At 41.8% G+C, this 14423-nt stretch overlaps 2 protein-coding genes across 5 annotated transcripts in view; one reads left to right on the top strand and one right to left on the bottom strand.

Moving 5' to 3' along the window:
• cd99 (CD99 molecule) overlaps positions 1 to 14345 on the top strand; it is a 25657-nt gene extending 11312 nt beyond the window's left edge. For 2 of the 4 annotated variants that reach the window (XM_079495560.1, XM_079495558.1), the window contains 7 exons: positions 446 to 499; positions 1563 to 1646; positions 3456 to 3479; positions 3590 to 3613; positions 10964 to 11083; positions 11483 to 11527; positions 12052 to 14345. In XM_079495560.1, the coding sequence (XP_079351686.1) occupies positions 446 to 499; positions 1563 to 1646; positions 3456 to 3479; positions 3590 to 3613; positions 10964 to 11083; positions 11483 to 11527; positions 12052 to 12083 (383 nt within the window). In that variant the 3' untranslated portion in view covers positions 12084 to 14345. Of the gene's footprint in view, positions 1 to 445; positions 500 to 1562; positions 1647 to 3455; positions 3480 to 3589; positions 3614 to 4626; positions 6735 to 10963; positions 11084 to 11482; positions 11528 to 12051 lie in introns of those variants that run through there. The other 2 variants (XM_079495559.1, XM_079495561.1) reach the window with 2 other exon arrangements.
• dhrsx (dehydrogenase/reductase (SDR family) X-linked) overlaps positions 1 to 14423 on the bottom strand; it is a 65458-nt gene that overhangs the window by 26694 nt on the left and 24341 nt on the right. The window lies entirely within an intron of this gene.

The following is a 14423-nucleotide window of genomic DNA, read 5'->3' as shown; positions in this document are numbered from 1 at the left end:
CACTCACACACACACCAGACTAGTTTTACTCAACTCTAGTTTTACTCAACTACGATGACACCCCCCTAATTGTGACCGTTCCACAAGTGTGGAAAGAGGAAGAGGACATTGCTTCCTTTTAATTTAGAATTAGGTAATAGGCATACATATCTCTTATCGAATTGAAGTACTTTGCTGCTTGTTTTAATTGTTGTGTAGATTCTTGTCTTGTCTTGTCTTGTCTTGAATCTATGCATTGACCCGAGCAAAACGATGTTCCCTGGTGGATAATAAAGGACATCTAACCTAATCTATTCTAATCTAATCTAATCGTTTGGTGATTGTTTGGTGATTTTGCTCCCTGAAGTCTCTCTGCTACCTCCCTGTGGCTGTGCAGTAACCTCTTGTTGTATGGCATTCCTCTGCCACTGTTACCAATTCACCATATGTTATTGTATACCTGCAGATCCCAACCCCAAACCTGACCCGCCCGCCGTCGTCCCACCTAAGAGTGGAGAAGGTAAGTCTGTTCTAGATTGTCTTTCATTTTCAGCGTCCCTTACAATATTTTTTGATTGATTGATTGAGTATTGTAACATTTGATGAGATTTTGCCTCTCAGACCCAAAACGTTGAATATTTTGTTGTCGTTGGAGGGGTCTCGCTGCTGCTGTGCAGGGATCGAGCCCACAATAAAGGGAAGAAAGTACTGGAAAAGTCACAGGCCCCCAATGCAAAGTCCCTTGAGATGCAGTATTGAGGGGGTCTTCAGGACAGGTTAAAGTAGTTCATCTGATTTTAACAGCACTTCACATAGTTATGTAAGACTTTTAATAACGCACTGCAGCAAAAGGGCCTTCCTCAGCACTCCATGTGGCTGTGAAGTCTGCTTTAGCGTGGTAATGCAAGTCATGTTCAAAAGTGAGTGAACTTGCTTGGCTCCGCTGATTGGCATTTTAGCTGGGTTAATAGTAAAACTATATTATTCATGAATCATTATCATACATACTTTATGGAGGAAGTAAATTCATAATTAGGGGTTGGTCTCTCATTCAGGAGATGGGGCTTTGAATCCCGGAGTTATAGTAACACTGAGGATTTCACAGTGTATAATTAGACAGGTCCATAGATCCATCTAGTTATTACACTGGCCCAGGGCGTAGGTTTACTGAGGTTACGTTTAGGATTAATGACGGGTGGTGGCGACCGTTCCGAGGTCGCCGGATTTGGCCCGGGCAGAGCGTATTTTGGGGCTTGTATAGCTGTGAAGCCCCTTTCTTAACCCATTTTGGGCGGGAACCCAAAAAACGTTATGCTTTAGCTATTGAAAAATAGCAGATCTACAAGCTCATAGCGTGCCACCGAGTGGCGCGCTACGAGCTTGTAGGTCTGCTATTTTTGAAAAATCGAAGAACGACTGACATAGAAACATAGCTTTTTCAGAAAACTGTCAGGATGTAGAAGACATTTTTAGAATCTGATCTCAGGTCAAAATGGGTTAAATCAGAACTATTTGGTGTGTCTGGTTGGGAAACGGGGCGTATAGCTTTGAACCAGTCTTGTTCTGTCTCTCAAATGTTAAAGGTGGAGGTTCGTTTGATGACTCTGACCTGATGGGTGTCGGTGAGGGTGACTATAAACCCGACGGAGGCCGCGGCGGTGCAGGAGGTGAGGATTCACTGCTAACATTTTATACAATATGGGAATCATTTTCACTATAGGTATGTAACAATTTATATTGTACATCGATTGTAGGAGAAAACTATCGCACACCTAGCAATCAGGCGTATGCACAGGTGCGTAGGCCAGTGGACATCAAAGAAAGCAATAAGGTACACCCGCACACTGTATCTGCTCGGCACGAAGGTCCCTAGTGACCGAAACGTTGCTTCATTAAATAAGACAATACTCTTGTGCCGAGCAGATACACAGTGTGCGGGTGTACCTTATTGCTTTCTTTATTGTACATCGATTAAAATCGATTCAAAGTCAAACTGGTGACAATTTAAAACGTGATTCGATTTGAATCGTGATGCAAACAGCAAAGGGCGTGTAAAAAAAGAAATACAGGATTTTTGTAAAATAATTCATTAAAATAAATAGAGATTTCAGTCATTTGCTACTGTATTGAAAACAGGATAACAGAAGAAAATGAAAGGAGAAAGAAAATACTGGATTTGTGTAAGAGAAATAATAATTTTGAACCTAGTATTGTGATTTCGAACCGTATCGTGAGTTGAGTGAATGTTACATGCCTAATTTTCATTATCATTTTAAACAATGATAGGAATTACCTTCACTACTGTCTAACGGTGTGGCGGCAGGTTATGTGTGTATTAACAGTAACACTGAACTGTACCTGCTGTTTATGGGTTGCCATAGTTTTTCATAACTTCCTCAATGATGCGTTAAGACCACACAGATTATTTCCGTTGAGGATCACTTCTCTAAAAAAACAAATAAAAACGATTTCTCTGCTGGAACCAACTATGTCCAAAACATGTTTTTAAAAACAACAAAGTTGGTATGGTGACACAGATGCTTTCCCGGTTTTAAAGTAATGTTTTTAGACTTATACGGTTTCTATTCTGCCCAACAACAATGATAGACTGCATGCGTCGTGTGATATGTATTATCCTGCTGTACAGTCATGAGACCGGAGAAAGTCGTCATTTAATGTGAGAGGAGTAAGTAAATATCCTCAAGGCTATAATTGTATCTATTCGAATAGAGAAGCAGAGTAAAATAATGTTAAATGTTTGAAACGGTTCACAGCGCTATGAATCCAGTGCCTTTCTGTGGGCTGTGAGGAGAACTGCTCTTGTTCGAGCTCCCTGCTTCCCTTCTCCATTTTTCCTCTGCTTGTCTTGTGAGAGCATGGAAGCAATTACTTGTACTTGGGGATGAAAAAGAAAAGAAAAAAAGAAAGAAAAAGCCCTTTGGTTGGCAGTATAATTAGAATCACATGGCTGTTCTTCACATCTGATTCTGCATAATAGTGTCCATATAAAAACCAATGGATGAAACAGTGAACGATAGTCCTGGGTTCTGTTTCAGGCCAAAACAGAGTCCTTTCCTCTGAGGGAGTTTGAGACACACACGCGCACGCACGCACGCACGCACGCACGCACCATAAAATATATCAATAAAATCTATTTTTCACCTTGTGGGTTATACTGTATGTTGGATATTTAAAAAAATCCAGATCTACAGTTTGTATTGACTTTTGTTTGAAATGTACCCATTCTGCATACTGTGAAATAAAATTTTCACACACACACACACACACACACACACACACACACACACACACACACACACACACACACACACACACACACACACACACACACACACACACACACACACACACACACACACACACACACACACACACACACACACACACACACACACACACACACACACACACAGTCTACTAAATTGAACATTCCCTCTGCTTTGTTTTGTATCTAGGCCGTGCTGCAGACGACCCTGCAGGTAGGTGGTCTTTTATTCTGCCGTTGCATCACTACTTTCAGTTGTAGTTTGAGTTGAAGGTGAACACTATTCTGTTGTTGATGCAACTATCTCTGTCTTGCTCTCCTCAGACAATGCTGCCGACCAGCCTCAAGGTAAAAAAAATACTTTTCTCTTCAATGTTTATCTTTCTCCTCTCCTCCCTCCTCCGCCTCTTCCTCCTCCTCTTTTTAGTTGATGTATTTGTTTGTTTATTTTGGACAGCGCATATAAATGAACAGTACAATCAATCGAATTCATTAGCAAATATGCTAATTTACATCCGCAGTCCCCACAAAGAAAACATAAAACCAAGCAGACAACAGAGTAAATTACATAACGTTACACAGAGAACACAAAGCATAAAAACATTGCTGTGTGTGTGTGCGTGTGCGTGTGTGCGCGCGCATGCCTGTATGTCTGTGTGTCCCGTGAGGGGCATCCCTATTCTCTCTCTTTGTGTGTGAATCCTTTCCGTGACATCATGGCGGGCAGCGTCCGTGTGTTGCCTGTAGGAATTATATTTTCCAAAGTGCTCTCTGGGAATTTCCTGCTTCCTTCTCCCGACTCAGAGGAAAAAGTTTGTGTCATGTGTGCGTGAGCGAGAGAGAGAGAGAGAGATTTAGAGTGTGTGTGTGAGACTGTGTGTGGTGATTTCATGTTTGACCTGGTTTACTTCAACTCAGTTTGAATGGGTCTGGTCTTGGGGTTATGGTTTGAATGGGTCTGGTCTTAGGTTTAGGGTTTGAATGGGTCTGGTCTTGGTCTGGTCTTATAGGGTTAGGGTTACGGGGCCGCTAGTCCTTGAAAGCACTATGACACATTGGTGTAGAGGTTTGGGTTGCGTGGTGGTGCCGTGACCTAACTCAAATATTGGCGAGATAGTTTTCAAATGAATCACTCCTTTGATTGGAAATTGATATTCCAAAAATAGTCTTTTTGTAATGTTATGTAGAATACTACCCAACTATTAAGTCTACAAAAGTAGTGTAGTGCATACTATGGTATAAATGCCATTGAGCAGAATTTTGGAGTTTTGTGTTGGCAAACAACAGTATAGTATTCAGTCAGTATATTGACAATTAGCCATGGCTAAAGTCCCTGCTACGATATGTGTGTGTCGTTGCAGATCTATACCTTCTGTGGGGCCGGGTGCTGACCATGCTAAATGCTAACATGCCAGATGAGGTCCATATATGGATAGCCAACATAAAGGAAACCATGAAACCGCTGTTAGAGAGAGCCATGGAGCTGCTGGAGACCATCCAATGACCTATCGCCATAATATTATAACCTTTTGTGTGTTTGTTTTGGTAAATTAATGCCCCCATTTGATCATACTACAGTGTCACACAAAAGCATCAAAAGTAGTAGATCCGCTTGTAGATCTGCTACTGAAAAGTAAGAGTTTTGTGACGTTTCTATCCGACAGACACGATAATGTAGAAATACTCTGTTACAAGTAAAAAGTAAAAAATATACTTTTTTACCAAAAGTAAAAGTAGGTCATCATTATGCAGTGTAATGTTCCACCTCATCATAGGTGTTGTTTTCTAGTTTTGTAAGTTTGAAAATAGCCAATCCACAAGCTCACAATGTGCGCCTTGTAGATCAGCTATTTTCTAATGGATGGTATAAAACAGTAACCCGACTCCGCCAGATGGAAGAGACGCTTGTTGTTTCACAACGTACTCCCATCTGGGATCTCTGTAGCCCAAACGCTACTTGGCAGGTGATTGGATGGGACCGTCTGCCAATCATATATTGACGTAGCCTTGCGTAGTGATACTAATATCACTGCGTGGATATTAGTCCCGTCCCTCTCAGTATTAGATTTTTTTCTGCAATGTCCCGCCCCATATTTGCATACTGGGCCCTGGTTGGTTATAGCCTGGTTCCAGACGAATCTGGTTGGCTCGTCACCACTTCGGCCGTGAAGTCCTCCCACAATTGAGACTGGGGCCAGACTTAATCTGCCTGGGGCAATATGCATTGCAAAGGCAGATGAAGGCTGGCTACACGAGGCTAATATTGACGTGTCTACAATCTACATGAACATGACGTATGGTAGCTGCGCCAGCTGGAAAGTATACAACGACAAATGTGTTAACTAACACCTGATAGCATTAGCTTCAACACGTTTTAGAAACCCCTCACTATCGTGTCGGATGTGTAGGTCATGTCTTCTCTTGCTTGACAATTTTAAGGTGATAGAAAATACAGTTGCAACAGAGGCTTGGGTGTGACGCCATCGTGGCGTCACACCCGTTCTCGCCAAGATCATGCCCGTAGCTGCCGCTGATTGGTTCGTCCCGGGGGAATCCCTGAGAGATCCCAGATGGAGGCTGACAGGCTGTATTGTGAACTTGTGAATCAATACCGCCCCCATCTGGCGGAGTCAGGTTACTAAAACAGGGCTATAGTGGAAAGTTACTTTAAATAGTAAATACTATGTACTCTATGTACTCTAGTAAAGTTACAAATATTTTTGCCTCTGAGATGTAGTGGAGTAGAAGTCATTTAAAAATTGCACAGCACTTGAGTAAAATAATTCAGTTACTTTTGTCCACCACTGCCAAGAATGAGCTGCAGGCACCGAGCTCATTGGCTCAGGAAGCAGTCTGTCAAGTTTACACGTTTTATTGGTTCCCCTGTCGGGCCTGAGATTGGCTGTTGTTTACAGTTACACACGCACATGCACAATTTTTTTTGCAAAATGTGTTTTGGAATGCCTCTCGGTACAGATCTTCAGAAAAAACAGGTGTGTGTGTGTGTGTGTGTGTGTGTGTGTGTGTGTGTACTGTACATTCCATACTCCACCCATGGTTGTGATGGGTGGAGTATGGATGAATGGATGGGATGTGGTGAGTCAGAGTCACTCTGTAGAGTAGGCAGTATATTGTATATGTTATCAAAACAAGTTGGGCGGTATAAGCCTGAGATTATATAAGCCTAGAGGAAAATAAATCACAGATGCGTCTCTATTGTGCATGCATAAACTACAGCCCGGTTTCCCAAGGTCAGGACCCATTTGTGCGTCACAGACACATTTTTATGCGTCACAAAAATATCCCTTTATTTTTTGTTTCCTACATTTCATTTTTCCCAAAAGAAATGCCCCTCCCCCCCCAAATGCGGCATTTTTCGTGAATTAATGATCAATGACTGAATTATTTTTCAAAAATACTTGACAAAGATGTCAAAGAAATTCCATAAATTGGAAAACAAATTGTTAAAAAGCAGTGAAAATGGCAGATCTACAAGCTCGCAACGCGTTGCATCGTGTCACGTTGTAAGCTTGTAGATCTGCTATTTTCACTATAGCTTATAGGTCCTTATAGGAGACTCTGGGCCCTATTATGCGTGTCTTAAGTACCAGGTCTTATGACTTAACTTAAGACCTGGAGGCGTGGTCAATGCTGTTTGGCCACTCAGAATAGCCAAATGGCATTGATCACGCCTCCAGGTCTTAAGTTAAGTAATAAGACCTGGTACTTAAGACATGCATAATAGGGCCCATTGAGTTTCTCTTTTGGGAAAGGTTTGGGAACCACTGTACTCCAGCATGTGTGTATGCAGTAGAGCAGGGGTTCTCAACCCGTGGGTCGCGACCCCTCGGGGGGTCGCCAAATTATTTTAGGGGGTCCCCAAATTATTTTCCAAAAAAAAAAAAAAGTTTTTTAAATTTTTATTTTCACGATTTTTCAAAAATAGCAGACCTACAAGCTCGTAGCGCGCCACGAGCTTGTAGATCTGCTATTTTTAAATAGCTAAATTATAACAATGCTTAAAACACCAAAAGGGGTTCCCGCCCAAAATGGTTTAAGGTTATTGTAGCAGTCAATTTATATTGGGGGTCGGGAGGGGGCGGGGCGGGGGTCCCGAGACGTTGCCAAAGCATTTTCGGGGGTCCCCGGCCAAAAACGTTGAGAACCCCTGCAGTAGAGTACACAGCATGTGTGTATGTATATATATACAACTCTTCCATAAATGTATTTAACCCTGGGAATACATTTTCAATGTCTGTATATTTTGTAATAGTATGTGTCTAAGGATGGTTTCTGCTGTAAAAGCATAATGGTGTCATACTGTAATATATGTCAGTTTGTCCTCATCCACAAGTCATTGAAGTTTGTGGTTGTATACTGTATGTGTCATTGCATTGTAATGTAGACAGGAATCATCAGTAGTTTTGGGTTGTGTGTCAAAGGATTCATCAATAGTTTCACATTTGCTCAAACACTGGTATCCATATTTTGGCCAAAATAAAGAAAAACAACAAAGATTAGATTTGAGACGATGTTAAAAAATACAAGAGTAGTCTATTTTTTGCTATTTGTCATATTATGACAAAGTATGTAGGGGCTTATAAGTGGTTGAAACCAGCTGTTTGTGAGATTTAGCACTGGTCTGGACACAAACAGACAGACTTCACATCTGCCATACATACAATTACAATAGGCCTACTGGTGGTTCTCAAATATTTTAATTCCAAGGACCACCATAACTCTGAGAGTGTACAAAAGGAACCAAATGGACCCTACAGGTCCAAACACTGTATAAACGTGTCCGCCTATTAACCCATTTTGGGCGGGAACCCCTTTTTGTGTGGAAATAACATTTTGTGTTTCCTAGAACTGTAATTATGAAAAAAATCATTAACATGGTGAAACACATCTTGATGACATCATCAAGATGTGTTTCACCATGTTAATGATCTTTTTCAGACCTCTAGTTCTAGGAAACACAGAATGGGGGAACTTTTTTATTATTTCCACACAACAGCTCTAAGGTACATTAATGACATAGTAAAATGTTGAAAATTAGTGTAATGCCCCTTTAAGATCGACAGCTCTGAACCAACAGACGAGGTTCAGATGATTGCAAATACTATAGTGTGTTTGTCTCTTGTCACAACACGTCTCCCATCTGTCACCGGTCCTGTGTGTACTGCATTCACACACGCACGCGCACGCACGCTCATGCACGCACACACCTCCTACAGAATATGGGTCAGCCTATAGCCTGTAGCAGTCCGTTGTAAACATTCTCCACATAGTCTCTTCAAACATCAAAAGCAGCAGGAACCCCACTAAAAGGATCCAATGTCTAGTATTGAATTATGTTTCGTCTAAAGTTTATACGACGTATTGGTTTGAAATTTGACGAGTGTGATCTCATAGTGGATGTGAGTCGGGTCATATGATATCCCTCCTCCCGCCCCGTGTCTGCTGCACTCACCCACCCACCCACCCACCCACCCACTCACCCACCCCGGGCAAATGGAAGGTTCTGGGAACCAGTGTTGATTTCGTCAACTAAAACTATGACAAATTTTTTTTGGCGACTATACCTTTTTTCACTGACAAAAACGAAATAAAAACTAACTAAGCCATGATGACTGAAACTAAAACTAATATTAATAATACATTTTGTCAACAAATAAAAACTCGACTAAAATGTTAGCGAGGGACCAGTGGAGAAGAGATCCAGTAGAACTAAAAGACAAGCCATTTTATGTCTGGTTGCGCTTGAGAGTTGCGCTCTGAAAATAGATTACAAGCTCACAACATGTCCCGCTGCAACGTGTTGTGAGCTTGTAGATCTGCTACTTTTAGCATGCAACCAATTGTAAAATGTGGATATTTATGATATTTAGTCGACTAAAACTAGACTAACACTAAAACATTTCAGTTAGTCTAGTTTTAGTCGACTAAATATCTTAAATATCCACATTTTACAATTGGTTGCATGCTAAAAGTAGCAGATCTACAAGTCTAGTCATATTCTAGTCACTATAATATGACTAGTTAGTTACTACAAGATTGAGGTCTAACCAACACCAACTCGGGATTCCTGGATCGCTGCCCTCCACAGTACTCTCCTATCTAACATCAGGTTCTTGAGCTCTGCAGTGTTGTTAGCTAAGCTGTCGCGCTGCTTTCCCCTCCTGGCTTTGCCCCGAGTAGGCTCTCATAGAGTACATTTTCTTGCCTCAAGTTCTGGCCTCCTGGGTGCCTGACGCTGTGCCCTGCCAGCCTCGAGGCTGGAGTTCAAGTGGTTAAGCTATCTTGTGAGTTTGAATGTGGCGTTGAGGTCCTTTTAGCATGCTGCTGACACGTACAGTATGTCTCTGTGTCAGACGGGCTGTGTTTTGCTTCAGTATATGGGTTGGAAAATGGTTTATTTTTTATGTCTCAGTTTGTTTTCAGTGTGTTGCTCTGGTCTCAATAAAGCCTGCTAGAATGTTCTTATAGTGCACCTTGTGTTTTGATTTCCTCATGGGTCATGAGCTGAATGGCATGTTTAATGGGGCACACACACACACACACACACACACACACACACACACACACACACACACACACACACACACACACACACACACACACACACACACACACACACACACACACACACACACACACACACACACACACACCGCTGCCACATTCTCCAGCGGTAAGTCACTGTTGGGATCAGTCCAGGAACGTCTCTTCTCTTCTCTTCTCTTCTCTTCTCTTCTCTTCTCTTCTCAGCTAACGCCCTGTGTGTTTATGAACACACTGTCACAAACCCACGCCTTACCACTCATCCCCTGACTCAGTGAACTCAAGTGTTTCAAGGCCCAGCCCGGAGTGCCAGTTGTACAGCTAGACATTATTATATTCATTGTGTTGTATCAACATAATCCTCCTGTTCTGCGGTTCTTTGTTCCACCCTGGCTGTGTGTGTGTGTGTGTGTGTGTGTGTGTGTGTGTGTGTGTGTGTGTGTGTGTGTGTGTGTGTGTGCACTTACAATATTTAGGTACTTTTACTTCACTTGAGTATTTCCAATTTCCAATACTTTTACTCCACTACATCTCTGCATGGCTTTCTCATTATGGGGCTTTCCACATACTTAATGGACCTGGCATGCATATTCATGCCTGCTGGGATCATACAAAATAACATAGTGCCAGAGTTACAGTGCCACCTTGTGGGAAAACACTGCTAGTGTCTTGTGGGACTATAATTGACATGTGGGATCAATGCTACTACTAGAACAATATGGTTCTCAATCTGTTTCAATATCAAGGACCCTCAGTCACGGACCCCCATGAGCTTGTAGATGTGCTATTTTTGAAAAATCATAAACATTTGTGCATATCTTTGAATATATATATATATTATCGAACAACTCTTTGCTTCTGGGGGGGTTCCTGTTTTGAGATGGAGGTTGGCGGCCAAATACATATCATTTTGGAGGTCCTTGACGTGAAAACGTTTGAGAGCCAGTGACCACTGATATAGAACTCTTCCTTCCTTCCTTCCTTCCTTCCTTCCTTCCTTCTTTCCTTCGTAGAATCGGCCTTAGGTCTTAAAGGCTTAAAGCCTTAAACTATGGATGAAAAAAAAACAACAGAATATTAAAAGACACAAGTCATCTTGATTTATGTAATCATGTGTCTGGTTTGGATGTGCAGCAGAAGCCGGCTCCGGTCAGATAGCGGGCATTGCCAGTGCCATCGGCGTGGCCATCATGGGAGCGGCGACCAGCTACTTCGCCTACCAAAAGAAGAAGCTCTGCTTCAAGATTCAAGGAGGTGAAGTCTCTCTCTCTCTCTCACTCTCTCGTTACGTATTAATTTTATTCCAGTCTTAGTGCCCCCCCCCCCCCCTTCACTTTCAAAAAACACTTTATTTCATGGTCTACTCAGGCTTTTGTGAACACACCAGCCAGTTTTTAAGTTGCTTGATTCAATATTTATATTTTAACCATGATGGATTCATCAAAGACACCCGTCCTTGTTTCTGGTGACTGATAATGTCCTTCAATTACTTTTTTCGTTAAAATGAATATCAAATATCTAAATACTGAATTGAGTTTGAAATATACGAAATATCCCTTTCAATCAGCCATCCTCCATCCATCCCACTGTACTGTGTGTATGTCTGCATCTACAGTATGTATTCCTAACTAAACCTGACATTCTCCATGGCAGGCGTAGACCCTGAGAGTGGAAAGGGAGCACAGTCTGACCCTCAAGGTACGTACACACACACTACACAACATCTGCCTCCATTAAGTAAAAAAATAGCCAAATCGCTAAAACGAAAGAAAGCAGCAAATGAAAAAAATGAACACTCATCTTTTACTTTCTCTAATAATAACAACCTAAAACATGAACCTTGGTTGAAAAAAAACTAAAGTTGTCCTTTAACGCCCGGCCCTACCTGGGCGCTGTAACTCAAGACACTGCCCCCGCTGCCCACCCTTAGATCTCCATATATGGCGCTGACCTGTTCTGACATTCCATATGTTGATCTGAACTCATCAAACCCTGTACACCCAAGACACGCTCCATATATGGCCAGTACAGAATTCATTCCATATGTTGATCTGACCCCCCAGCAGTCTGCCGTCACCCAGGCGGATGCGTGCACGCGACCTCTTCACTTCTCGCCCTCAGGGCGTCTTACTGGTGTATATGGAAGATGTTAACTGTAGCAAATATTACTAAATACTATTGATTTCTCTAATGATTCACCGTCTACCTCTCCTCCACTGCAGTTATGAGCAATCTTCTGCAGAGTTCGTCTTAGATGTCCCCGTTCCTGGAAGCACAGAGAGAGAAGCTCCGTCCCGGGCCTCAATCCTCAGCAACAATGTCAGCAACATGTTGGGCTCTGAAGTCCAACCTAACGTTTTGTCTCTAGACCCAAAAGAGACGTTTTATTGTCTCCCCCAACAGGAGGACCCAAAACTAGTGAGAATAGCTCACCCACAAGCTCAAGACGTTTTTAAACTGAAAACAGTCATGCAATTCTTGGATTTTTTTTTCCTTCTTTTTGTTCTGAAAGCGAGATTTACTCGCAACCCATTCAAGTGTGTCCGTTACCCTCATATGGGTCCCAACCCAGTGTTTGGGAAACACTTGGTCAATGACACATCTGCGTAAGAGACACTGATCCATGGATGACCTTCTGCTTTGTTCAACCACTTAACCCCTTTTATCACAAAATGCAAAACACATAAATCCTTCCCTAAAAGTCTCCACACTATTCCTCAAAACAAAACAGGGATGTAGTCACGCCAGGGATGAAGTGGTTAAACAATGATTCATATGATGTCTAACTTGAAAAATCATACTTTGACTGTTGAAGGGTGTGTGTGTGTGTGTGTGTGTGTGTGTGTGTGTGTGTGTGTGTGTGTGTGTGTGTGTGTGTGTGTGTGGGTGTGTGGGTGTGTGTGTGTGTGTGTCCGTTTTTAGCTCATTTGTTTGTGTATTGGTGTTTATAGCTGCTTGTATATGACTTTGTCACAGGCCATGCCCTGCGATTACTTCAGTGGCAATTTAAACTTTTGCACATTGCTTTATAGTATTTCTTTTAACTACTATAACATCCATTGCTTTTTTTCCCTTTCCACCATTCAGACCTGTGCTAAAACACACATTCTAAAGGTTTAATTTAACTTGTTTGAAACCCAAATGGGTGAACACTATTATACTCAATATCACTTCAGCTTAACCACTTACACCCTCTATGCTTAGTAAAACAGACCTGAGTTGCACTGTACTTTTTGAGTTATTTTTCCATCTACCCCAACGCTCAAATAGCCAATAATGATTGGCTATTTGTTTGTGAACGTTCCCCCCAGAATAGGAATGCTGGGGTTGAAGTGGTTAAACGTTTAAAGATATTCTCAGTCTGTTCTAATGGAAACAGATATTCCTCTGTGACATACTATATCTCACGGGGAAAGATTTGCATCTTTATGTATAGCGTAATATGACATGGGGTTCTAAAGATTAACGGTGTAATTCAGGGGTGCCATGAATGAAAGAGGTTATTTACAGGGGTGGGGTTTGAGAACCGCAGTGCCCTAGGCCTAGGGCAACGGTTTTCAATAACTCAGAGTTACAGACCTGTAAGGGTCCATTTGAAAACCCCCACAAGGATCCCTGTGGGTCCCTCGAATCCGCTTTGAGAACCACTGCCTTTTCCCTTCTACATCAAACCTCTTTGCCCCAACATATATAGTGGCTATACAAGCTCACAACATGCCACAATACGACGTGTTGTGAGCTTGTAGATTTACTATTTCAGCCGAACGTTGATGCCAGGATAGGGACGCTAAGCTTTGTGCGGTCAATTAGAAGTGCCCTGTGTACCGCAAACACTCCCGTTCTGCAAAAATAAACAGGCTAAAACAAGCCCTTAAAATGTGACTCGAGTCTGACTCATTTAACCATTGGCACCTTGCAGTGTAGTTTTTAGACGCTTTCGAACCCTCATATAGCCTCCTGCCTCACAGCTGTAATGTGCCATGTCATAAATCATAACTATCATGACTGTACTGGACAAAAGAAGGATGTTTTATGTCAAATGTTTATTATTACAAGTGTGCTCTAAACATAATATGCAAGGGATTAACGCAAGATTCGACCTATGGTATATTACAATATTATGCCATTTAGCTTGGGGGGAAATTGTGTGCTATTAAATGTGTGTGCATTTTGTAAAATTGTTGTGTTGTTTGTTGCGTGTACTAGATTTGATTTTCTTTTCTTTTGGCTTGGAGGAAAAACAGAGCGAAACACTTTGGAGGCAATGCAGTTGAACAACTCATAGTGCTTTTTTTTGTCATTACATTTTGTATGTGTTATGTTATGTTTCTATGCCTTATAGCCCATTCTGTTATTTACCCCATTGATTTGTGTGCTGTGTTTGCTAACGCTGAGGCACTATTGTTCAACTACACTGCCTCACAATGCCTCTGTGTACAACAGTGGTTTTCAACCTTTTTCATATCAAGGTCCATTATTTATTTTGGCATTTGATGAGATTTAACCTGGCGGACCCCTAAAGCAAAACTAAAGATTTTTTTTTCTTCTTTTTTAACCATAGGAGAGCTAACAGGCAAACGATCAAAAATAACAA

Source organism: Electrona antarctica (genome assembly GCF_951216825.1).
Source record: "Electrona antarctica genome assembly, chromosome: 24".
Lineage (NCBI taxonomy): Eukaryota > Metazoa > Chordata > Actinopteri > Myctophiformes > Myctophidae > Electrona > Electrona antarctica.
Note: the sequence above shows the minus strand (reverse complement) of the source record. Positions and strands in the feature narration are given on the sequence as shown.